The 25741-nt window shown below is 44.7% G+C and overlaps 1 protein-coding gene across 8 annotated transcripts in view; it reads left to right on the top strand.

The window, feature by feature from the left end:
• LCOR (ligand dependent nuclear receptor corepressor) overlaps nt 1-25741 on the top strand; it is a 101218-nt gene that overhangs the window by 4491 nt on the left and 70986 nt on the right. The window contains exon 1 of one of the 8 annotated variants that reach the window (XM_072869264.1): nt 8784-8938. The exons of 1 other annotated variant lie outside the window; for it this stretch is intronic. In XM_072869264.1, the coding sequence (XP_072725365.1) occupies nt 8842-8938 (97 nt within the window). In that variant the 5' untranslated portion in view covers nt 8784-8841. Of the gene's footprint in view, nt 1-8783; nt 8939-25741 lie in introns of those variants that run through there. 6 more of the 8 variants (XM_072869257.1, XM_072869255.1, XM_072869259.1 and 3 more) reach the window with 6 other exon arrangements.

The following is a 25741-nucleotide window of genomic DNA, read 5'->3' as shown; positions in this document are numbered from 1 at the left end:
AGGCTTTTTTTCTTTTTTCCTTTCTTTTTTTCCTTTCTTTTTTTCCTTTCTTTTTTTCCTTTCTTTTTTTCCTTTCTTTTTTTCCTTTCTTTTTTTCCTTTCTTTTTTTCCTTTCTTTTTTTCCTTTCTTTTTTTCCTTCCTCTTTTCCTCTTCTCTTTTTCTTTCTTTTTCCTTTCTTTTTTCCTTTCTTTCCTTCCTTTTTCCTTTCTTTTTTTCTTTCTTTTTTCTTTCTTTTTTCCTTTCTTTTTTCCTTTCTTTTTTCCTTTCTTTTTTCCTTTCTTTTTTCCTTTCTTTTTTCCTTTCTTTTTTCCTTTCTTTTTTCCTTTCTTTTTTTCCTTTCTTTTTTTCCTTTCTTTTTTTCCTTTCTTTTTTTCCTTTCTTTTTTTCCTTTCTTTTTTTCCTTTCTTTTTTTCCTTTCTTTTTTTCCTTTCTTTTTTTCCTTTCTTTTTTTCCTTTCTTTTTTTTTTTTTTTCTGGAACCTGGACAAATACTGTGCTAGTAGTCTGAATCATTTTCTGTGGCTTCACATCTTGAGCTGCTTCTCTGGCAATCATCTTCCTACTGAAATGAGACAAGATCTTACATTGGCTTCAGTTTTTTGTTGTTGTTGTTGCTTTTTTTAAAATAAAATTCACATGTTCAATGTCTAGCTCTGGGCTTTGCTCCATGAAAATGTCTTCCTTCACCAGCTCCTTTTTCAGTTTGCTGAATGTACATTTGTAACTGAAAAGAAAAATTCTATCACCTTGGAGAAGGGCAGAGATATTTTCTAGCTGCATGTGCTCCCCCTCATCTTCGGCAATGACAAGAAGCATTTTACGGTCATTGCTGGTTAAGGTCAGCTTACTGTGTATAAAGATATCCAGCTTTTTGTACCCATACCGGAGTTCTTGCCAGGGTGATGGGTATGGTAATCATTCCTTAATTTCCTCAATCTCTATTCAGAAACTGGCACTATGTTTACCACTTTTCACTTCTTGATTACCAAGGTCAGCTTAAGCAGAAGGTTGCACACTGCATCAAATAATTCAGTGATTTCATATCTGAAAGGCTTTAAAGTTCTTGGGCAAGTGCCATCACAATTAGTCATTTGTTGCTGAGTCTCCAGCACCTCCCTCACGCCTTTGCAGTGACCACAAACACATTTAACATTGAGTGTAGTTTTGAACGTGCCTGTGAGTGCAGGATACCAATGTCTGACAACATTCTTGAGCGCTGCCTTTATTGTTGTTGTGTATCAGCTTTGGGGCTCTTTCGTGAGCAGCTTGAAGCTCTCAAACGCTTTGCATCCTTCATTTTGGGGCACGGTTGTCAGGTTGCTGGTGTGGAAAGCTCGTAAGGCGCGACGGTCTGTTCCCCTTGCTTCTCTCCTAGGATGCATCAAGCCTTCCTCTGAGCTACCCATATGCTTGGTTGAGTTAATGTTTTGTTGTTTCCTATTTCTGTAGCATTTATGGTTTTGGCCAAGCTCCTTAATGAACTGACTCCCACAAGACTGTGTTGTCTGCTAATAACCCTGCTAAGAACTTTGGAACTATAGGGAGATTGCCACCTTTCTTGCAAATTTGACTGAATCAGACCAAAGCTGGTTAAGTTCCTGCAAATTTCCTGACAGTCAGCAGTGGCACAGAGGAAGGACAGCTGACTCTCTCCCCTTGAGTGGGGTAAAAGCAGAACCCAGCAGTTATCCATTCTTTAGTAGCAAAACAGCTCATCTGTCACACACGTGCATGACCAACTGTGCTGTCACGTGTGAAAATAAGCATCATGCAGAGGAGATATGCTTTGTGTGTGCAAGGGACAGTGGCACTGGAGCAAAGCACACAGAACTGAACCGAGTCTGCTTTTCTTTGGATCATGGTGGGTACCAGACACAGCCCCAGCCTAAGGAAAAAATATCTTGCAATCCCATGCTTTGCTTTGCTTTACGAAGGGCAGTTGTAAAACCCTGCAGACACATCCAGGGTGGAAAAATATTCCCTGTTGTATTGATCAGCAACACTCATCTTGAGGGTTTTGTATGTATTTATTTGGATTTGGAGGGCATCTGTGTGTAAATGAAGGGCTTTATCTGTTATCTTCCTACAATATCCCCATTCTTGATTTTTTTGTTTGTTTTTTCACCCATCCTGAGACTTTCCAAAGTATAGCATTATCTACATTTAGCCTCGCTTAAAGACAAACGAACTATCTCAAGTTGTATTTGCTGCAGACAGCTTGGTCTTCCAGCTTTACCCTGGTTTCAAGTAAACATTTCCTTATCCCCTCAAAACAGTTACAGGTTGACCTAGTGTTCACCTTGCTGCATGCACCCTTCCTTTTATTACAAAGGTGATCTTTTCTAGTCCATTTATTCAACCCTCCAGCTTTCCTGTTCCTTTAATAGGGATAAACTCCCTGCTGTAAACCCCAGATTATCCCTGTCCACCTTCCAAATATATGGCTTTCTATTTACATTAATATTACAATTACTGACAACACATTGTCTTGTGCACTGAAATCCATCCGAAACATAATGAATATCTCCTTTGCTTTCAGGCTGACAGTCTGTCCGTCTCCAGTGAAGCTGCTATTGCACGTGACACTAAAACCCTCTGAAAAAGGGATCCGATTGCTGCCCTCTTCATCCATCCTGCGCGCGCTCCATGGTGGTTTGCAGACTGCTGCCCAGCACCGTAAATCAGTGTTTCCCCTCCCACTATCTGTGGATCATGGCGTGTGTCGCTCTGTGCTGTCCTCACCTTGACTGCCTCTTATCTGTCAGTCTCGCCTCTTGCAGGATGCTGGAGGTGCAGTTATATCCATAGTGTCAAAACATGGCCCCCAAGCTTTCTTGGATGGAGTGCCTTGCTGCACAGCAAATGCTGAATGCCTTGTCGAAGGTTAATTTTGTGCCTCTTCCCATTGACTTGGATAGACTTTCCAAACCGCAGTGTTGTCTCCTTGGCCTGTGATCAGTCATGGTCTCCTCTATGATTTCACTTCTTTTTTTCTTAATTCTAGGCAAAAAAAACCCCAAAACCCTACCTTGTTAGGTTTTATTTCAGTGTGGGAGAGAGTACAGACATTTGTGTGAGCTCCTCCCTGCAATGGGCCCGGGACAAGCATTCGCTCTTGGCTTGCATTATTTTACCTTTGTAATCCAAAGTTTGCTGCAGGGAACAATCCTGTCCTGGCGAGAAAACTGAGAAGATAATCTCTCTTTCGTTACTATAAATCATTTAACAAATGCAATATATTGGAATTAAGCCACATTCCTCAGAATAAGGCATGTTTCTCCTCAACCTTCAGTGAGGTCTCCTTTGTTGCTCTACTTGACGGGACGTAGTCTGTGTTTGGTTCTGCTTGGCTGGGTGTTCCCCAGAGGACTGGGTCGCTTGCCTCTTCATTCAAAAGCTCACAGCGTGTGGATAGAAGCAGAGTTTGTGTGATATGGTAAATATAATTTGCTGATGACTGGCAGAGGGTTACAAAATTGAATTTGTGCCTTTTCTCTCACATGTCTTTGTACTTGTGATTCAATGCTGCCTTCCTGAGACTGCGGTATCCCACATTTCCAGTGGGCACATTTCTTTCTCACCTTTCCCTGCTTCCCACACCATCTCTCCACAGCAGGAGCTCTGCCTGATCTGGGCTCTCCCTCGAGTGTGTGAGGTGCTACCCTAGGGAGGAGTCCCAGCCTCCTTGTCTGGGGCCCACAACAAAGGCTGACTGACCCCTGGGAAGCTGCAACGCGTCCATGGGCTCTTTCGTACCCTGCCTCTGAGGGTACATCGCTGACCTGTGGGTTTGCATGTGCTTGGCAGCGTGCTGCTGCCTGTAGCAGATCTACAGAAAAGTGTTTTGCTGGCATATCTGCTTAAGAAAGAGGATAGTCCAAGGCTGCCTGTGCAAGTCTCACTTCACTGCAGCTGGGCCATTTCATTCAGACATCTGCTGTGCTGATGCAGAAGGTGCCACTTTCAGAACGGGGTTGCCTTGAGCACCAGCCACACAGGAACCAGGCTCTTGCAAATCAGAAATTTATAATTCATTCCCTTCTCCCATTTCTGTGTATTTGTACTGCAGGACCAGCAAGGCAGGCAGTTTACAGGGGGTCGGGGGGGCGGGTAAATCCTGGTTCCACTGAATCCTATAAAGGCCATGTGATTTGATGGGGCCATTTTTTATTCCCACTATTTCCCTGCCTCTGGCATCTTGGGCTGTAACGATACCGGGTGTGGTGCAACAGCGGGTGAGAAGACAGGTTTCTGCTCTAATGTCTTTCTGCACATTTTCTGTTCCTATGGCAAAACGGATGTTGGAGAGACTTGCTGTAGAATCTGCCTTGAAAGTCTTACCTCTGAGATGCCAGGCCCTGCTCGGTGTTAAGTGAAATTGTCTGCAGCTCATTAACATCAAAGCATTTTCTCCACTGGTCTGGGCAGCTCAGTAGTAACCAGCAGATGAACCAGAGAGCAGCTATGCTCTCCGCTAAGCTTTGCCTGCAAACAATTAACATCAAAGGGGAGCCACTGTGAAACAGGGGAAAAACAACGCTCCCACTGCAGCAAGTCTCATGGCTGGTGAGGAATCGGGGGCAGGCCGAAGCTCCGTCCCAGCTAGAGAGTTTGTGCTGAGATGTTTGCAGGAGCGAGCAGAGGAATGGCTGCTGTGGCCTGCTGATGGTGTTGGCCAAGAAAATGGGAGATCCACTTTGGTTTGAACAAAACTGTCCGATGGTGTTGGTGGCAGCATGGTGCAGGCTCTGGTATATCAGACCCGGTCCAGCCCAATTCTGGGATCAAGTCAGATCTGCCATCACCTTGGTATGTTGGTGATTGCTCACTTAGCTGTTGCTCTTGCTGGGTCTCCTGAGGCCAGCCCCACTGTTCTTTACACCCTCCTTCTCCATCCCTCTGAACACAAAAGTTTTGGCTAGCGATTCCAGATGTTGCTGCCCTTTTTTTAAAGTGGACCTTGACCCTCTGTTTGCCCTTCCCCACAGGAGGCCTGTGGAATTAAACAATTTTTTAGATTGCAGGACCATTTCCTTCCTCTAGCTCTCAAGCACTTTCTCCTGCCTTAGGTACTGGATCCTCTGGTTCATGCTTTCCTCATCCTCTTCTTCTCTGCTTTGGTGGTGGGTAAGAAATCTAAATTGTTGGTATTTATCACACTAACAGTCTGCGATTAGCCCTGGGGGGAGCAGCAGGGTTTGGAAAATGAATTAAGTCTCATACTCACCCACTGATAGTTTTACCACAGCTCATACGTGTCCCAGTCAGAGATCAGAAGCTTTTTGGTAGGTGCTGCACCAGCACAGAATAGAAACGTGGGACTATCTCGAAGAGTTTGCTATCTAAACATCAGTCTAGGAACAGAGGATTGCACAAAAGAGAACAACAAAACTGGAACTCTCTATTAATAAGTGCTGGAGGTCAAGATTAGAGATAATATAACCACAGCAAGATGTGCCAGCCAGCACACGCTTCCTTCCTGCTAGTTCTAACGAGGGAGTGCTAACCTCCAGCCACAGGGCAGATGATAGAGCTGCAGGGCACAGCCAAAACAGTTAAAGCCACCAAGGTTTGTGAGTCAAAGTTGTAGGATGTGACTTTCAGGCAAGGTACTTTCTCCAGAGGGCAGGCACGCTTTGTAGAAAAGCATGCGTAATTCTGTTCATGCTTGCTCAAAAGAAGTACATTCGAAACCGATCAGGCGGTGTGAAGGACAGCTAATGCTATCTGGGCAACAGTCAAACTGCCACAGAAGGAGGAACTATGGAAATTTATTTTGTCCACCCTAGAAAAAGGAGGGCCACGTGGAGGCTGTGCACAGAATTGTGTTAGGGGCAGGTCGGGGAGAAAAGATGCTTAAAAGAGCACTTCAGCACCACCTGGGTGTAAGCGGATTGAGGAACATGGGCTGCTGGTGTGTTAGGAGCGGCTCTGCAGCCACTGGGGAAGGGAAATTTGGGGGCAGCCTCCTGAAAGGAGTTAGCGGGAACAAGAAACCAAACTTGCTCTGAAATGGACATTGATAAATTAAGATCGGCATCAGATGACCCATTGCCTGTCACAGCAGGGATGCGAACTAAGTGCAGAAGAAACAAGAAGATAGTAACAGCTTGATGGCCAATAGCCACGCTCACAGCAAGCTCATCACCACTAAGTTTATTTTGCGGGCATTGGAGCAAGAGAAGAATCTTGCAAGGAAGAATTTGCAGGAGGGCTCTCGTGAAGACCACAGTGGGCAGGCACTAGTCCTGGTGTATCTGGACTGATAAGATGCAGGGTCAGCAATGATTAGCCTCTCTAGCACCTTGTCCACCCGCTGTTCCTAGCTATCATCCAGACTGCAGACAGAAGTTCCCTGATGGAGACTAGAGCATTCCTGTCGCAATCCTTTTGTTTAGATCATCTCCGTCTCAGGAAAGAGGTACTTCTGAGGTTAGTGCAGTGCCTAACAGGCTTTTGAACTGGCTCTAGCAGGCGGTGTGTCTGGACTTCGAGTGGAAGGAAGATTCCCCACTGCCAACACAAGGACTCTGGAAATGAAGACTCCAATGGCTCATCACACTGAAAAAGGGGTGGAACGAAGACCAGAGTATCGCCAACAACTGGAGTGAGGTGCAGCTCAGGGCATCGTTCCTGAGCCGAGGTACCCAAAGAGTTTTCCCAGTGTTTGTAGCAGAGAAATTCTCCATAGGTCATGCCTTCCTTCTTTCCACCACTAATGGCTTTCAAACCACAACTGGGATTCCCTGGTCACTAAACCAGGCTGCTCCACTCACAAAAACAAACTTTGCATTGCTCTCTTCACAAGGAAGCTGCATCTTGAAACAGGCTTCTTGCATCTTGCTATTCTGGTTGCTGTCTGTTCTGGGAAGTTCCACCTCCTACAGTTAGAAACCATCCTCTGACCTTCTCCACAAGAAAAGAGACAATTAATAATCTGTCTTTATGCTATCATTGGGCTTCAGCTAGTGCCATCCCTTCCTTGAAATTTACACCCTTTCCCCACTGGAGCTTCCCTGGTACACTGGCAGAGCAATCACACCTCGGTTTTGCTTTCATTTTGCTGGACTAGCCAAACTGCGCTGTCCTGGCCTCCTTTTGCAGGACAGGCTCATTGCTCTCCTACCTATGTGCACCAAAAGCCTGCTCTGTGCCTCTTGGAGTTCCTTTTGAATAGGACAACTGGCTTACTGCAGCTGCGACTGCACCTGAACAGCAGCTTAAGATATTTTCTGTGGAGAGAGAAGTGTTTATCTGGGACATCCTACTACCACATCTGCATACAGCCAGCTTTGACCTCCCTGCCTTTCAAACTCCCTAATCATGTGTGGCTTGGCAAGGTGAGGGTAACGGCTCCGGGGGTTAGGGTGGGAGAATAAAGGCCACGACTCCTGGGCTTCGTCTCTGGCCTTGCTGCAGGGTTTGGGGTGAGACATTTCATCTTCCCGAGCTCATCCTCCGAGCTCGCAGAAAGCTGTTGCCGGTTTTCCCCCTCGCAGAAAGCTGTTGCCGGTTTTCCCCCGCACAGGCACCAGGCAGTACCACGCCTGCCCCTTGCCTATCAACACGCTCACCGCTTGCTGTCAGCAATGGTGTTATTGCATCATCAACCCCCTTAAAATGCCTGAGGTCACGCAGGAGGGAGGTCTTTGTTCTTGTGGTGTAAGGCTGAAGGGTAAACGGACAGGGATAAAACACAGGAGGTGGTTGTGGCAGGGAGCCGCCACTGCGGGATCAGTATGGGGAGGCCTCTTGGCCGCGGCAGCCGAGTGTCTTTCCTTTTCCTCATGAAATGAGGGACAGACGTGGTGTTTTTAACTACACCGTGGAGCAGATGAGGAGATTTCAACTCTTCCTGGCAGAAAACTCTGTGGCCCTCTCAGGGGTGGGATGTCCCCTCAGGGGACAGTGACGCTTCTGGGGTGGGACGTTCCCTGAGGGCCAGGCACTCAGGGGCGGGATGTCCCCTCAGGGGCAGTGACCCCTCAGGGGTGGGATGTCCCCTCAGGGACAGTCACCCTTCTGGCGTGGGACATTCCCTGAGGGCCAGTCACTCAGGGGTGGGATGTCTCCTCGGGTGTGCGATGTCCCCTCAGGGGACAGTGACCCTTCTGGGGTGGGACGTTCCCTGAGGGCCAGGCACTCAGGGGTGGGATGTCCCCTCAGGGACAGTCACCCTTCTGGGGTGGGACATTCCCTGAGGGCCAGTCACTCGGGGTGGGATGCCTCCTCGGGTGTGCGATGTCCCCTCAGGGGACAGTGACCCTTCTGGGGTGGGACGTTCCCTGAGGGCCAGGCACTCGGGGGTGGGATGTCCCCTCAGGGGCAGTGACCCGTCAGGGGTGGGATGTCCCCTCAGGGACAGTCACCCTTCTGGCGTGGGACGTTCCCTCAGGGGTGGGATGTCCTCTCAGAGGCAGTGGCCCCTCAGGGGTGCGACATGCCCTCAAGGGAGGGACGGCAGGCCCCGCTGGACCGCCGCCTCGGCCGTACAGCGGCAGACCGGGGTGCAGCGGCAGGCCGCGCGGCCCCGCTGCCTGACGGAAGGCGGCGGGGGGACACAGCGCCCCCCAGCGGGCGGGTGCGGCGGCGCCGCACGTGCGGACAGGTGGCGGGCGGGGAGAGGAGGCCGCGGCGGCGCAGGCGCGCGGCGGGAAGGGGCCGGCGGCGGGGCGGGGCGGGGCGTGGCGCGGCCCGGCGGCGCCTGCGTGGCGCGGCGAGGCGGGCGCTGACGGCGGGTGGGCGTGGCGCGGCGCGGCGCGCGGCCCTTCCTTCCCGTCCCTGCCCCCCTGGCCGTGCCCGCCGCCGCCCCCACCCCCACCCCCGCCCGCCGCCCAGAAGATGGCGAGCCCGTGCGGGCGGCAGCAGTGCTCCATCGAGAGGCGCGGCGTCCGCCACCAGCTCGATTCGTGGCGACACAAGCTCATTCACTGTGTAGGTGAGGGACGGCGGCGCGGCGGGGAGGCCGGGCCGGGCCCCGCGGCGGCGGCGGTGGCGGGGGGAGGCTCCGCCGGGGGGGGGGGGGCCGTGAGGCGAGCGGCGCTGCGGCCTGCGGGCCCGCCCCCCTTCCCCCCGCCGCCGCCGCGGGCCGCCGTGAGGCGAGCGGCGCCGGGCCGGGCCCCGCCCTTCGCCGGGGAGGGAGCCGGGAGGGGGGTCCTGCCCTGCCCTTTTGTGCGGCCCCTGTCAGCGCCGCGCCCGCTCCTCCCCGCCCGGCCCGGCCGCGGCCCCTTCAAACTTGTTTACGGCGGGGCCGGGGCCGCGCCCGCCGGCGGGGAGCGGCCCGCCTGTCACTGCCCATCCGCCGCCGCGGGAGGCGAGGCGAGCCCGGCCCGCCTGCCCCCGGCCCGCCGCCGTGAGGCGAGGCGGGAGGGAGGGAGGCCGCGGAGCCGGCGGCGGCGCGCCCGCTCCGCGCCCCAGCGGGAGAAGCAGCGGGGGGAGGCTCGGGAGCGAGGGAACGCCGTGGCGGGGCCGGCGGAAAGTTGTGGATCGGGGTGCCGGATTGACGCCGTGAATCCGGAGCGGGGCCGCGGGGGTTAAAAGGATGTGTGATTGCTTTTCTCTTCTTTTCCCCCCCCCCTTTTTTTTTTCCCTTCCTCCTCTCTTGTGCGCGTTTGTTGTTATGCAGGCTCCTTGCAATCAAATATTTGGGGATTTTGAAAAAAGAAGCCCCCAACGCCCTTTTGTCTCGAGTAACTTTCTCCATTCAAAATACAGATTTTGCCCTTTTCTCTTTGCCAGTGAGAAATCGAGGCCTTTTCTACGGGTCCCAAAATACCCATAAACGCCAGCTCTAGGCCAGGAATTTGGTGGGTGTCTGCAAAGATAGTAAAATAGGTTTGACAACAGTAGGCTGTAAACTTCCAGCATAACCTTAAAAATCTCCAACCAGAACACTGGTATGTCTCTTCTTCTTTGGCCTCCTGCTTTTAATTGAGCACAAATCCTCATTTTATTTTTAAATATGCAAATATGGCCATAATCTGCCAGTGACTGCTCAGCGTAGGTAATCTGTAATAACATTCACAGATTCACTTTAGTTCCTTGTGTGCAGAGTTAAACCTCTTATTGTCAGTTAGCTCAGCATCCTAGTTCATTATCAGGGATTTGAAACACCATTTTTGGTTACACCAGGAGTTGTAACTGCTGCCGTATATATTTTTGGCTTCATCTAAATGTTCAAATTCCTGTAATATAAAAGTGTGCGCTAGATGCTTGTTAACTCCAGATTAATATGAGCAATTAACTTGTTTTAAGCATGAAGCTATTCAAGGGCAATACGTTGCTGAGAAACTCAGCCTCTACATGAAACTGCTGGGTTTTCTTTCCAACCAATTATTGCTGCTTCTAGATCCAGTTTATGGGGGTTTATTTTGATTCTAGCTGTGCTACGTTAGGAACATTTTGTTGGCTTCCACCTCTGCTTGAACTGGATTTATTTTACTTCTGTCTCCTTGTCTCATCTCCTCTTGCCTCGGCTGCTGGGGATCACCTGTTCTAGTCCTTTCCAAACTCCCTACTTGCAGCATGTTATCTTGTCTTCCCCTCGTCCCTGCTGCTTTGTTGTTGGGTCCTTCAGTCCTCCAGTGGAGCTGTCCTGCTGCTCAGAGCTTAACCAGATAGCTGTGAGGAGTAAATGGGGGGAGGGAGGGGAAGAAAGAAAGGAAAAAAAAAGGATAGTTTCAAAGCTGCTGTTGAAGATCTTGTGTTGGGATGAAATGCAAGAATTGTGTCTGTTCATTGTGCTGCTCTTTGGGAAAATCTTGGGTAGCTAGAGGAGTTTGTGTTATGTGCAGACTCAAGGAAAATACTATGTTATTAAACTTCTTAGCAACCCTAAGTGCTAAAACTTAAAACAAACACCACTGCCACCCCCATTTATACACACCCTGTTCCACTTCCCTAAAGCCATTTAAATTGCCAGCTCCTGGAGAAGTTGCTTTCTCCTCTGTCCCTTCCATATCTCTTCCTCGTGCTTAAATTTGATATATGTTTTGTTCCTCCAAAAGGTTTCCCTCTGTGAAAGTCCCTCTGTGTGTGTGTTTAACAAAAGATACTGTGAACGCTGTTAAGCACAGAGTCGACTGGGATTTTTTGGAGGTAAAGTACAAAACCATTTAAAAAAAAAAAAAGTCCAAAGTGTAACAGTGCTATGTGACTTTTTATCTTGATGGCACTATGTCATAAATAGTTTCAACCTCAAATTGATCAGCTTTATGATATCTCGGGACCTGCCCTGTTCCTAGTATGAATCTTGCATCAATTGTTGGGTCATATAAATGTGTTAATTGTTACCTTTTTTGATTTTGATATTCTTTTCATAGTGTTATAAAAGGTTTATTGCTCTAACCCAGGATGTCCAGCTGAAATTATGCTGTGATCTTAGCCCCTTTCCCCAAATACATCTCTATTGCCTTTTCAAGTGAGTTTTGACAATGTTCCTCGAGATTTGGTAGTTGACCTGTTAAATGATGTAACGTTCTCTTTCACCTTGGCCATTTGTAGAAGTCTTTAAGAATTTGTTCCTTCAATAAATACTGATACATAAATATGGGGAAGCAGAGTATGGGAAAATCCTTCTTGTTACTTCAGAAATACCCATTCATATTTTGTTCTGAAAGTAAATTTGAGGACTGTGTGGGATTCTCTGTGTTAGCATCATTCCCTGAAAAATCATTCTAATACCACACGGTGTGGTAGTCAGAAAAAATAAAGCCTGTGGTTTGAACTAGTGCATTTGGCAATAAAAATGGCTTAAGTAATTCCCTTTTCCCTCCTGTTTCTTGCTTCTGCAATAGGCCGCTCTGTTGGACTGTGGCTTCATGACAGTTTGTCAAACTAAGCTTGTGCTCTTCAGGGGAGCAAAACCACAGGAGGACTGAAGGACCCACCTTTGCCCACAGGGAGCCAATTCAGGGGAGCTATGCTAGCAGAAAACATCATCTTTTGGAGAGAGTAAAATAATTTTCTGCTAGTATAGCTCACTGCACTAGCTCACTGCACTGGCTCACTGTCGGGTCAAGCAAATACCAGTGCTAGTGCAAGGAAGAGGGTGAGAATGCATAGCTGGTGGAAAGGAAAAGAGTGAGAACACAGCAGCAGAGACGCAGATCATCTTGAACTGTCACAGAGTTGCACCTTTGGTTGTGACAGCACAGCTTTTTGTGGGAGGTAGCTCAGGGAACTGATCCGGTTTAAACCTTCCTTCCTCATCATACATTTCAAGCCTCTTTTTTGGGGGAGGGTGGTGGTGCGGCTGGTGGGGGACAAGTCCCGAACAGTTCTGTTAATGCAGTGATGCAATTGAGGGAGCAGCATGCCATGGCCCAGAGGTGGAGGGAAGTGTGGAGAAGGGGTGTCTAAGCTCTCTTTGCAGTGAGCTGCCCTGGGCTGTTGAACCACAGCGTAGGAGGGGAGCCAGGAGTGGCGCGCAGTGTCTTGATGCCCTGATAGGACTTTGATTCTAGAGATACAATATGCCAGATGATAACTATTTGATGCTGATATATGTGCTCTCTGTACCCATCTTGAGTGCTAGCGTCTTTCTCAGTGGCCAAAAGCAGATACCTAGAGACAAATGTATGTGGTGATTTTTTTTTTTAAATTATTTTATTTTATCCCCCCCCTGCCGCCTCCAGTCACTTGCTGTTCAGGCACTTGCTGAATTGGAAATGGTTGATGAGATCAGATCAGCTAAGGAATGGGGAGTTTGAGGGAGGAGAGAACCCGTAGATCCCTGAAACCCTCCTGATATCTTTTATACAGGCAGTAATAGCATTGCAATGCTGTGTGGTTACTGAAGTGATAGTTTGAGGTGGTCGCATGCATTTCTACTAGCTGGTGATGCTTGGCCCTTTGTTAAATATTAGCTATACTCTTAGAGACTCCCTGACTGAATTACAGCATGTGTTGGGGGGTGGGGGCAGGGAGGGAATATAGCAGTGATCCTAGTTTTGGGAGCAAAATTATGATTTAAAGAGAAAACCTGTAACATTCACATAAGATTTCCAGTCAGCTTGAGCTCTGTCAGTGTTTCATTGAGATGCTGCTTAGCTGTTGATTTTACTCTTAAGCTGTCAAAATAAGCTGGAGTAATTTCCTTTTTTTTTTTTTAATATGATCATTGCTGGTGAAATACTGCAACCTAAGTACCTGATCTGTTTCTGTGTACTAGTTTGTTGAATGGTGGTGGTCTTCCATGACCGTAAATACTTAGGACTAAAGTGTGGGTCCTGTGGAAGAAATATGATACATCAGGAAGTATTAGAAGCTAATATTAATCAAGAGAAGGTGTATAACAGTCGAATAATTCTGAAATCTTTATTACATTTTCTTATCTTGATTATTGCTTGGGTATAGTTCCAGCCTGTATGTGATATGAATTAGCTGCTGCTTCCAAACAGTTAGCCATGTTATCTCATTGTTTTGGAAGTAGGCTTGACTCTCCAAGTGTTTAACATAGTTCTAGTTCAAAGGGCAGATTGTATTTCTTTGTTCCAAAATGAGAAAACTTATTATAGCCCTGATGTTGATGAAAAATAATAATAAAAAGCAAGTTAGCTGAAATTGTGGTCAAGTAAAAGTTTAAATGTAGGGCTATTCTAAATGGCTATCTGTTTTAGATATGCCCCCCGCAAATGTGCAAGTGGTACTATTTGCCTTATTTCAACCTGCATGTAATGTAGATGCAGCTTGTGGCTTCTTTTATTAATATAAATCCATTGTACAGATACTTTACAGTGTAGTAGCTGAAGGCTTGTTCAAAAAGATATGGTTTACACACAAAACACTTTTGCCTGTTGGCAGGATGGATACAGGGAAGGAGAATTACCCTTTTATGACAAAGTTATGCCAGGAAAAAAACTGAAGCAGCTGTCATTTAAAAATAAAAATCTTTAGTTGTAAGGAGTGAAATTTACAGCTTGATATTTAGCTTCACTTTAAATGCGCATGGAAGGATGGTATGCATCTGAAGAACAGTAGAAGTTGAACTGCGGGGGACGAATCTAGATCTGTTTCAAGTATCTCTTTGGATTCACCATAAATCACTTCAAATTTGCCTGTGTTTCCCTATTTGCAAATGAAGAATAACTTCTACCCTGACGGGGACAATGTCAACCAAACAAAAGCATATTCAAAAAAATCTTCATAATCACTTTGTATTATACCATCTTGAGTTCTTCTGGTGGCTGCGACATGAAATTTTGGACTAGGCCAAATCACTTGGTTTGTTTCTCATTTCAACAAAAATCTGTTTTAATTTGTGTGAAGTAATAACTATCACTGCAGGGTGGGAGGTTTCCTTCTTGGGACATGTTCATCCTGCAGGAAGTATAAGGTTTTTTGACTTATCTTTTAAGTAAGAGCTAATGACATTCAGAGTTCATACACTTTTAATAGAACTTCTCAAAATGAATTACAGTAAACCATTCTGTGCATGCAGGAAATAGTCCAAATCCACCTAGATTAAATCTTTGTAGTATTTATATTGAGATATATATACTACAGATTTACAGCTTTGTGGTATGGCACGATTTTAAAAGAGTACCTGAAGGATTGTTCACATTTTTTAAGCCATTTTTGACAATTTGTGCTATATATTGATGATAATCTAAATACTGTTATGTACAGAAATACAATAACTGCACTTTAATTAAGAATGGATGATACAAAGTCCCAATTCTTGTGCTCAGTTGTGTAAATCCTTATTGCATAGTACTTAAATGGCTTAATGCTCTGCCATCTTAGGCTATCTTACATCCAGACAAGTGTGGGGTATTTTTTTTGTCTGAGAACTTGTGTTCTTTTGTGGCTAATGTAAAGTAACAATGAGAATACTTCCTAAAAGTCAGTTTAGGCAAGGTTTGAGGAAGAGCAGGCATTTAATAGGGTTAAAGAAAGGTAGCCCTGTCCTACTGGTCAGGGCAGAGGGGACACTACTGCAGTGTTTTACGTGGGACTTTCCAATCCTCTTCCTCACCCTCCTATGTATGTATGTTTTCGCTCTTAAGCAGATGAAGCTTTGGTTCTTGAAGGTTACTGGGTTGGATATTTCTAGTTCTCTAAGAAATACAAAAATTTGGGGATTTTCTGAGGGCCGGATTGGATGGGATGAGCTGAGCCAATCTAGGCCCTGCCTCTGGCCAAAAGGGGTGGTAGTGCTTGTTTTTACTAAACTGACAGAAGACTGCAAAACCAGCTAATCTTCTAGTGATGCTTAGTAACCTGAGTCATCCTAGCTAGGAATGAGATGAGAAGAGAGCTCATCTGAAGCACTTCTTGTCCATAGGGTGAAGGGAAGGGGAAAGAACAGGATAGCCTCCTTCAAAGGCAGGGAGTTTTCTGGTTTGCATCTTCTGTCTTGTAACTGTGCTACAGACTATGGTTATGTTTGACAGCAGTGCTGTCTAAGCTGGCTTAAATAGTCCCCTCTGTGCTGGCACAACTATGTGTGGCAGCTTGGTGAATCAGTTCCCTGACTAGACTTGACTGGAAAACAAATTTTTTTTTTTTTTTTCTATAACATCTGCAGAGGATGGAGAGGCAGAGAATGAAGAGTTGAGGCTATTTAACTGGTATTGTCACATATGCACAAATCCAAGTTGTCTTTTGCTGAATAAGTGCTAATTTCTGCAGGCATCGTGTTCACTTACAGTAGCAGGAAGATTGCTTCATTCTCCCTCTTCAAAGTGCTGTGGGTTATACCATGCTCTCTCCCGGATAATGAACTGTGGGCTTTGCTTTCCCGCCCATGTTGGATGCTCTCATCCAGTACCTCCATTAATAAGTTGCAGCTTTATACCACCTCTCCCCAGTATTCTGCAGGCCTCTGGGGTTCCTCATTTCACTCCGATAAATCCATGTGGCCTCAGCTTCTTTTGGGAAAGCTGAGGGAGAGCTTCAGCTTCTTTCTTTTTTTCTTGGAGAACACTGTACTGTTATTTCTCTGGACATCTTCAAGTAATTTACCTTTTACCTCAAATTTAGTTTGTCTTGTATGCTGTGTAGTATCGTGTATTCTTTTATGGTGAGTTGACAAAAAAATTCAGCTCTCAAAGCCAAGTAGGACATCTAAGTTACACATCAACACTGCCAGCACATGAAAGATGAAGTGGAGGTTATGGTGTTTCAACATTTCTGCAGGACACCACTTCCTACATAGTACAATTGCTGTTAGATGATGTCTCCATCTGTTTTTTCCACTCCTCTTACAGAGAAGAGAAAAGATGATACTCCTGTTGCATTTTCCAGAAGCGACGGCAAAGTGGCTGCACAGGGGAGACTTGCAGGGAGACAAAGGATGTTCCTTATGCCCTGAGGACCATGATATTTTATGGGAGGGAGAAGAGGGGGAGAAAAGAGGACTAGACAAGAGCCTAGTATTCATTAACAAAGGAAGCTTTCAGAAGCTGAATCCAGCAGTGTGGAAAGACATCAGAGGCCACCAGGCAATCTTAACTCTTGAGTTGAGTTTACTAATGAAAAATTTCCTGGTTCTCTTTGACATTTTTTGCGTACGCTCATAGTACAGGCATTTCAATATCTAGCTGGAGAATTGTATAGATTAGTCTATCTGAGGTGGTGGTCTTTCACCCTCCTCTGTTGTAACTAGGTTAGGGTGGTGGTCATGTTTCAACAGTGGAGTAACTGTCAGAGTAGGAAGAAGAACAGGTAGTCAAGCTACAGAGTTCTTAATTTCCTGATTTCTTTTTTCGTTGGTTACACTAACAAAAGGATGTGAAAGTTTCAGCCCACAGCCCGCAATTCCCCACCCTAATACTTCCAGGCCGGTACATAATGCTAATGCTCTTCACCCGGTTCTCCTGAGCACAGAGGGGTGTCAGTCATTAGTCTGCAGCAATGTGCTGTTTGGCTCCCTTTGCTGCTGTATGTATGTTACAGGCAGCAGCTTGCTATGTTACCTGTGTAATAGACTTGGAGTTCAGCCTCCTGCCTTGCAAGGACAGGCTAGTCCTGCAGCTGTTAAACTTTCCACAGCAATTAATATGCACAGAGCTGTTACATACCCTGTCTGTGCTTGATGTGCGGACAACCATGTAGGTCAGTTTTGAAACTTCGTCATGGGATAGCCACAGATTAGTCAGAATAATGTGCTTGTATGCTTCAGCCAGAGGGTCTTGTGGCCAGAAGAGCTCTCTCTTAGCCTGTGCCTTGTGTCCTGCAGTCTTGGGCTTCTTAAGAAATATGTAAATATATTGGAATACACAAAGTGGATTGTGATTAGACCTTACTGGCTTTATTTAATGCTGATAGCAAACTGGCTTGCTTGGCTCTTGGCTTCTTTGGCAGTTATTTTGTCCTTTTCGTGAACAAGTTGAAGATAAGCTAGTGTTATAGCAGACCTTGTCTCAAGTTTGGTCATCTCCTGGGTTAAGATTCGTAATTGTGGCAAAAATGATGAAAGCTGCTTTCTAGGTGATGCTTTATCATGATCTCTAGATGCATTTCTGAAAACATGCCATTGTATCCTTTGCGTGAAGAAAACTTTTTGCAGAGGTGGACACTTAATAACTTCCATTTTGCTCTGCAAAAGCAAGAGAATAGGAAAGCATGGAGGTCATTTCCTTTTCTGACCTAAGAAAACTTAAAAAGGATCTTCTTAAAGCAGTGATTCCATTTACATCCTTTAGAAAAGGAGGAGCATAGCTACCTTATCCCTAGCTTTCTCTCTTATATGTTGAAGTGATTAGTGAAACTTAACTTTATATGATACTATAATCTCTCTTCTGGGGTTTCTCACAACGGTCGTCTTTATTTCTTATGGAAAAAACAGTCATCTGATAGTCTTCACTTCAAAAACAGGCAGTGTGGAAAAATTATCTTAGAAAAAACTTCTGCACTTTTGTTTTGATGATCATTTCTTGATCTAATTGACCTCACTGCTGAGTAAGGGGAGTGCCCCTTGCTGGTTTGAAATGTCCTTTGGAAAAGTTGTACTCCTGTTCACCTGGAGGTGGAATGTTTCAGTGACCTTAGTGGTTATCATTTATCTGCATACTGTAGCTTACTATCTTTCAAAATATTACAAGATTGAGTGAAGGATTGAAAATTGTGAGGGGAAAAATGAAGCGTGAAATGCTGGTTATGTGTAGGTTTAGGTGAGTATCCATACTTCAAAATGTGTTGTGTAGGACAGGTATACTGAGCCTTTGTAAAAATGAAGTGTCAAAGTCTCTTGGAGGGGAAAAAAGTAACCTTTTCCCTGAAATGTTTCCCATGAATGTTTAGGTTATTGTAGCTTATACTTGGGGGACAACATTGTAGCAAGTTTAACACTAATTTTGGTATTTCTGGTTAAATGCTTAACTACTGCCTGCACATTTCTCTTGGTTTTTATACTTTCCTGTTCTTCTTGTCATCCTGTGCATTCATACAAAGTAATAAAAACATAATAATCTGGAACTGTATGGTAAGATGCTACGAGAACCTAGTTCTCATATCTTGCGGGAGTATTTTTGTAAACTCTTCACAAAATCTAATCCCTTGGTCTTGCATCTGCAATTTTTCTTTAGTGATGTGCAGCTATTTGGGAGTGAATGGCTTCAGTGCTCAGTTGAGATAGGCCATGTGGAGGTCCATTTTGCATATGATCTTTTGAAATCAGCAGGAATGCCGTATCTATCTCTTGAACAAGCCTAACCCGTTGAGAGAAGAACTGTGTTTTGCCAGGGCTCTGTTAAATCAGTGGTTTTCAACCTGGAGTTGGCAAGAAGCAACTGTGGAAAAACAAGCCTATTGCCAATAGTTTAAATTGCGTAGGGTCTTTATGCTTTTCGGGAGCCCACAGTTTGAAAATTACTGCTCTAAATGATTTGTAAACAAGGGCTGTTTTTCCTTTCCAAAGTGGCTGTAGGTGTTAAGGAGTATGAGCTGATATTTAGTCATCTATTAGATTAGGATTGAGCTTTATCTTTCCTTTCTCTTCTCATACCTAACCATTTAAAAGTATATTTTATCAAAAAATGGGTATCATGGAGGAGACTAACCCTGGAAAACTTCAGCTTGAAAGCTAACTTCTGGAAGAAGGTTAGAGTGGCGTTAAGTAGGTCTGTTTTTAAGTGCTGCACTCCCTATACTCAGGGCTTCTGCATTTTCCCTTCCAAGAACCTTGCTGTGAAGGCCAAACTCCTGCTACAGAGTTTGTGTTGGATCTAAAGATTTCATTAGCACTCCTCCCTTACATGGTTTTGAAGGGAACTTTGAATACATGGGCTTGAGTGTAAACTGATGTAGTCTCAGTGCCGTGCATTGGCACATACCCTGAAACAACAGGTAAACTGCCTTTCTGGTCTCAAGAGGACATGGATTTATTTATTTTAGGGACTAAAAGGTGTTTAGAGTACGGAATGGACACTGAGCTGTTTAGTAATCCCTAGGTACACTGCTGTTCTGGGTATCAAAGCCCAAACAGTCTTCATCCTGACCACTGTTCCAGCTCACTCTTATTTTACTAGAACCATAGCTGAGGTCACAGGCTGAGCACACTAACAGTACAAAATTGAATATAGAGTTCAGAGGTTACTCTGCTCAACAAGTTACTCAGTTTCAAATTAGATTAAAAATTGACTTCTTAAGTTAAAGATGTTGCAGAACTGCAGTCTTCTTTGCCATGGAGGCTGCATTCCTTGCCTGTAACAAACAGATTGGTTCTTGTTCCTAAATCATCTGTTTGCCTGTGACTAATCTTGAATTCGTATCTTCCTGCTGCTTGTACTTTGAACTAAATTTTGTGCTCCAAATAAGAACAGCAGATAGGGCTTTAAATATTCTCAACCCCTCGTAGCCCAAGGACTGCTCCTGCCCCTAGGATAGGAAGTGCCTTATGCAGCTTTATATATAATGGGAGATGGTGGAGGGGAAGGCATGCAGGGAGAAGTCGATCACAGCTGCTTTGGTCTATACTTACTGGCATGTTGATGAACTTTAGCAGCTAAATGCGCTTGTGATGACACCTCACAAACTTCAGAAAGTAAGCAGCTATTTTTGGAAACTTTTTCTTTTCTTTTCTTTTTTTTTTTCAGGACTAAAACTACTAAACCTACTTTAAAAAAAAAGTCTATGCAAAAACACTAGTTCCCAAGAAACCATCACTTTCTGCTTACCATGCTCACAGGCATTTCAGCATCCTAACCCTAAATCCTGCTTGATGTTCTCTTCTGTCTGTCCTTCTAGTATCTGGAACTTGAAGGGCTTTCCATTGCTGTAAGGGAAGAATATGTTCTTTCATATTCAGTTTGGGGGAAGAGATGAGCAATTCTTTGATCTAATTTTTAAGGCAGATAGATCTTTGCTTGCAGCATGCCATGGTGCTGCCTAGGAGGGTTTTCATGATTCTGCCTGTAAGCAGCAGACAAAGCTAATTTCAGAGCTGGTTTGTACGGGCAGACTTGCAGGGTTCAGAGTGCTGAATTTATTGCATAGTTTTGAGATTCTGTTGGTGGTGGCAAAACTTAAAAAAAAAAATAAAATTAAAGAATTCTTGCTCTGAACACTAGTTTGTTGCCCCATGGTTTTGCCGGTTCAGCTATATCAGGGTCTGTTTGTAAGCTGGGTCCTGAAGTCAAGGTTTGATAAGCCTTGACTTCAGTGAGACGTCCTAGGTTAGGCTGAGCAGGGTGCGTGGGACCCTAGCTGTGAGTGGGCCAGAACAAAAGCCATGGATGTGGGTATGTGGAGGAATCCATACAAGTGGTGTCCTGTGCCTCTGAGCGGTGGCTGCGAAAGGGCACTGGTGCCGGCTGGAGCAGCTGGTGGTTAGGTGGGACAAGCGGGGCTCTCCTGTGGACAAATTCCTGCTTTCTGTCAGCATGGCAGCCAGCATGCAGATGGGCTTCGGCTGTTAGTGCAATAACTAGCTCGCTTTCTGCTGTCAGTCCACACTCAGCATAGGGTTGGGGGCTAAAACTGAATGAGTCAGATGGTCTTGGGAATATGATATTTTGCTTCAGGTGGCCTCACAGAAGGTCATAAGCTTACCCTCATTTTCAAAACGATGCCCCAAATACTTGTCTACAGGCTTTCAATCTCCTTGGTAATGCATTCTTTTACTCAGGTGGCTCCTCCCTGTGAGTTCAGTAATGGGAGGTAGACAAGATAGAGCTGAATATGAGCTAACAGAACATCATAGCCTTGAAATATCCCAAGAGTCTTTCCTCTCAGAACCCATGAAGGAAAATGTATGTTTCTCTAAAACTAGGTCTCTTTTGAAAATCCAGATTTAGCGTAAATGAGGGTCAAACTTCACTAAGAATGCTTTTAGAAAAGGAGATGATAAAGTTTAATAGCTGTATAATTATTTGCCTTGTTTGAATGCACTGAAGGAATGTAAAAGTGCATCTAAAACAAAATTAAAAAGTTTTTGTTGTTCTGCCTCTGGATTAAGTGGGCTGTAAGTACCATGCTAGATGGTATAGTTAGTTTAGTTGAGAGATGTTTCTGTGAAATCCAGAGACAAGAAAAAGGGAAGGTCAACCAGAGCAACAAAATAAATTTCGCATAAAAATATAGCCTTAAATAGGTGGGTTTTAGTGGTGTGGTGGTTGGGGTTTTTTGTTTTGTTTTGGGTTTTTTTTGGGGGGTGTGGTGTGTTTGTTTGGTTTTTTTTTTTGGTTGGTTGTTTTTTTCTTTTTTTAATGGGGTGGCGTAAGCAGAGCTAAGAGACCTGTCTGAAGGGAAATAATGGCTATTTAGTTTTAAGGTACTGGAACTATAGACTAAACTGTGACAGTTTTACAAATACAACTTAAAGCATTTTTGGGAAATGGGCAAAATATTTCCCACTCTAGGTGAAAAACATTTTCAGGTAGGTACCTGTCATCTTCCCATGAGAGAGAAAGAAGTATATTCGTTTGAAGCCTTTGCTTATTAAAGTTCTAGCATAAAACTTGGGGGGGATAGTGTTTGGGGAGAGACTGGTGGGAGAAGGCAGGCAGGTTCTGTGGTTTGGGTGGTTGTTTTTGTTTTTTAAGCTTAGAAAGCCTCATAGAGGTTATCTGGAAAAAGCTATTCTAAAAGCTTATTCTTTTCAGTTAATGAGTTAAGGGTTAAGACAGCATAGAGGTTTGCCTAGACAGATGCATCAGAAAACCTTTCTTTTAAGGAAATCAACATCAGAAAATGGTCCTCAAGAATGATCCTCAAGAATAGAACCACTGTTGGCTTATGAGCCATGAGTTATTCTTTTTTCCAGAATAAAGTTAAACATTATGCTATCTATTTTTTTGCCTGTATTGTATCACAGTAATATAAGCAAGTTTGTAGAGGGTCAGATTTCTGAAAAGGCATGAAATTATTCGCTGCGCAAAATCACTGTTTTAGTGGAAAATATTGAAATTTATTGATTAGAGTTTATATATCCTAAACTTGATGTCTAGTGTGTGTAGAAGATGCTACAGGAAACATTGAGTAGACTTTTTTCCCTTTTAAATAAAGGAAAGGTTATACTAGAGCAACTGTAATAAAGCATTTCACCCTGACTTTGAAGAAACTGCAAGTCCACCTACAGACCTTGCCAAACTGTGCAAATTTGCGTTGCATTTATAGTAGATACAGATTTGGGCAGTAACTCTAATGGTAATTTCTGAGAAATCACAATTTTATGTCATTTAACCTAAATAAGAGCAGTATGGGAGAGTACAGTTTTTTAATGCTGGCCAATATAGCAGATCCTTCAGGAAAGGTCTTGGTTCCACCACAGGAAAATAGAAAACACGTCCAAGGGATGCATGCCAGTGGAAGTGAATTTTCTTGTAAAAACACAGTTCATGGTTACACAGCAGTTTTTAATCTAGTGTAGATTTAAAATGCCGCAGAGAAGGGTGATCATACCATCCCTTTGTGCTAGTGCCCTCACTTTATGTAGATGCGTGATGGGTTGGATCAGGGAACTGATCCCTGAACCATCTTGTCGTCTTACCTCGCAAATGCAAGATGAGTGAGCATCTGGGGGGGTGGGGAGGATGAGCGGGATCAGCCCTTTCAGTAGAGAGGTGGATTTATCACAGATTAAAATGCCAGGTGATCAGTAATCATAGATTCAAAACATGGAAGACATGCTGCAGAGTGGACTTCCCTGTCTACAGTAACCTTCAGTTTGCAGTAACCTGTCTTCTAGTAACTTGGGATAAGTGAGTTGTGGAATTTTGAGTTGTCTTACTCTGCTTCTTGTAATTAACAATTTACACAGTATATTTTGCAATCATACATTTTACATGCATACACATCTTACTGCTGTTGAATTTTTTTCCCTCCTTTAAAGCACTTGAGTCAGGCAAGCCTCACTCTGCTCTTGATGCTACCTTGCTAGTGAATGTGCCTCAAGTTGCAGTATGTCTCCAGTGAGTAGATAAAAATCTTTTATCCAATGTGTTTGTTCTTCATAAAATTAACAGAAAATTACTGAGAAACTGATGTTGTAATGGAGGCATTAGGATCATCACTAGTTGCTGTCAGCAAAAGGTGGTTTCCAGAGATCAAAACAGCTGAATCTATCTTTATATGCCCTAGTAGTGGTTCTCATAGGTATTTCTTGTTGTTCCTACAGTTCCTACAGCATAATGATAACCTTAATTCTTCTCCTTTTGGATTAGAGTCAACACACTTTTGCATGTTAGCCTAAAGGAAGGGTTTCTGTTTACCCGTTTGGGTGATCTGCATGTTTGGGCTTTAAGGAAATGGCAACAATCCCTGCTAGGGTACCATAAACCTTTAGGTTTATGATGCCAGTTGGAGAGATGGGCCAGTGCTGAATCAGCATGTTTAGGGGCAGCACTTTCCCAGATGGCAGAGGCAGTAGATTTCTAGCCATGGAAACCTCCTGAGGGTAGTCGACCCCTCATTACAGCAGACTGCTGTGAAGCATTCTTGGTTTAGTTCAGTATCTTCCCTTTTCACCAAGAAACAATCCCTACCACAGAGGATATGTGGGCTGATGACAAGATGTATGAGTCGAGCAGGTTTGGACTGGGCTTTCTATGTGGTCAGCCAGTCAGGATGCATATTCATCATGGCTACTGGTTTAGGGATTTTGTGTTTAAACAAGGTTGAAAGTTGTCATAGGGCTTACTTCCAAACAGGAGTCACCAGGGCAAAAAAACAGGTAGACCTAAGGGCAGTTCAGCACTTGTGCTGAATTCATCTGCTGAGATTTGTCTGCCAGCAACTCTGACAGTTGACCAAGGAGCACAACAGGGCTATGTCAGGCCAGCATGGTGTTCGGGAGAGAGAACTGGAATAAGAACCCTTCCCAAAACACATCTATTTGCACATTCAGCAGTAGATCCTTTTGCCTTCCATTGGAGCTTTGTGATCCGTGTGGTGATCTCTCCTGCAGGAGCATGAATCTGGGCTGCTCCTGTATGCCTTGTTTGTTGTCAGCAGCACACTGTGCAAAACCTATGCAGCACATAGTATTGTTGGCTCTACCTCTTTTCTGTTCTAGTATGCCTTGATTCTCCAGCATCTTCACTGTAATACACATCTCCCATGTTTCTCACTTACAAGGAGTCCAAGGCAGTTGCACTTACTCTGATTTGTTAGATGGGTATGCTGTGTTCTTGAACAGTCTTTTAAGCAGTAGCTACAATTCTAGTTCCTAAGCAGATGTACTCTCAGATTTGCTGGGCATGCTTTTCACGATGGCATTGCTTAAGGCAACCCTTTGTGTGGCCACTTACACTTTGCCCTTACTGGAACTGAGATTCTGGGCTAGTTAAAACCTTTGTCTTAACCCTGAACAGCCATTCTTATGCAAGGTGAACTTGCAGAAGTCACTTAAAAAAAAAAAAGGGGGGGGGGAGTGGAGTGAGTGGGGGAGCAAAATCACTTGTCTTGTCCCTTATGCAGTCTCATGAACTCACACTGGTGTAACTGGTGGAGTGCAGGGGTAGGAATGAGTGATGGAGCAGAGAAGGGAAAGGCTGCAAAACCTGCTGAAAGATATGCTCATGAGACTGTGCTTTGAATCCATAGGCTTAAATGGAGTTTGCCTCCACAAGTTTTGCCTCGTGCTAGAACGAATCCTTCAAAAGGGGCAAAAGATTACATAGATACTTTGCCAATGTTCCCTGGTGCAAAAAAGCAAAGATTAATCTTTGTCATGTCCAAAGCCTCACATCTTCCTAAAATGCATTGAGTTCTTCAATGAAATGATGTGGTTCTCAGTTCTGCACTGGCCCTATAGTTTGAACTACTTTAAAATGGTAGTACAATACCCTTAAAAGCTGTGTTTCATGTGCCTTTGGCTTGAGGGATGCCTGGGAATCTGTCATTTGAATCTCCATTGAAATATGCAGGACTAACCAGTCTCTGCCAAAGATAAGGCAGACTGGTATGAACTGTTTCTTTGTTCTTGCCATCACACCACAAGCAGAAGCTGTAGATGTTCATAGGATGACTTATTTCAGAAATCACATAGCTTAGCAGTTGTCAAGAGGAGGGAAAAACCTTCAGTCTCCTGTTTTCATGTGATGATGATACACATAAACTGAAGCACAAGCCTCCATGCTGGAGGTTGTCCTAAGATTCAGCAACATGATAGGCAGAAAAATGGCTTCTATTAAAAGGATTTGGGTTTTGTTTTTTTTGTTTGGTTTTTTTTTTTATTTCCTTTTTGATCTGTGGACTGTCCTGAGTATAAAGCATCTACATGGTTCTCTCACTGAAGGCTTGTTACCGAGAGTAACAAACCCTGAAAGATTAGCCTATTCTGTTAATTTGGGGATGA

Source organism: Ciconia boyciana, chromosome 8 (assembly GCF_034638445.1).
Source record: "Ciconia boyciana chromosome 8, ASM3463844v1, whole genome shotgun sequence".
Lineage (NCBI taxonomy): Eukaryota > Metazoa > Chordata > Aves > Ciconiiformes > Ciconiidae > Ciconia > Ciconia boyciana.
This window is presented reverse-complemented; position numbering and strand designations above follow the sequence as displayed.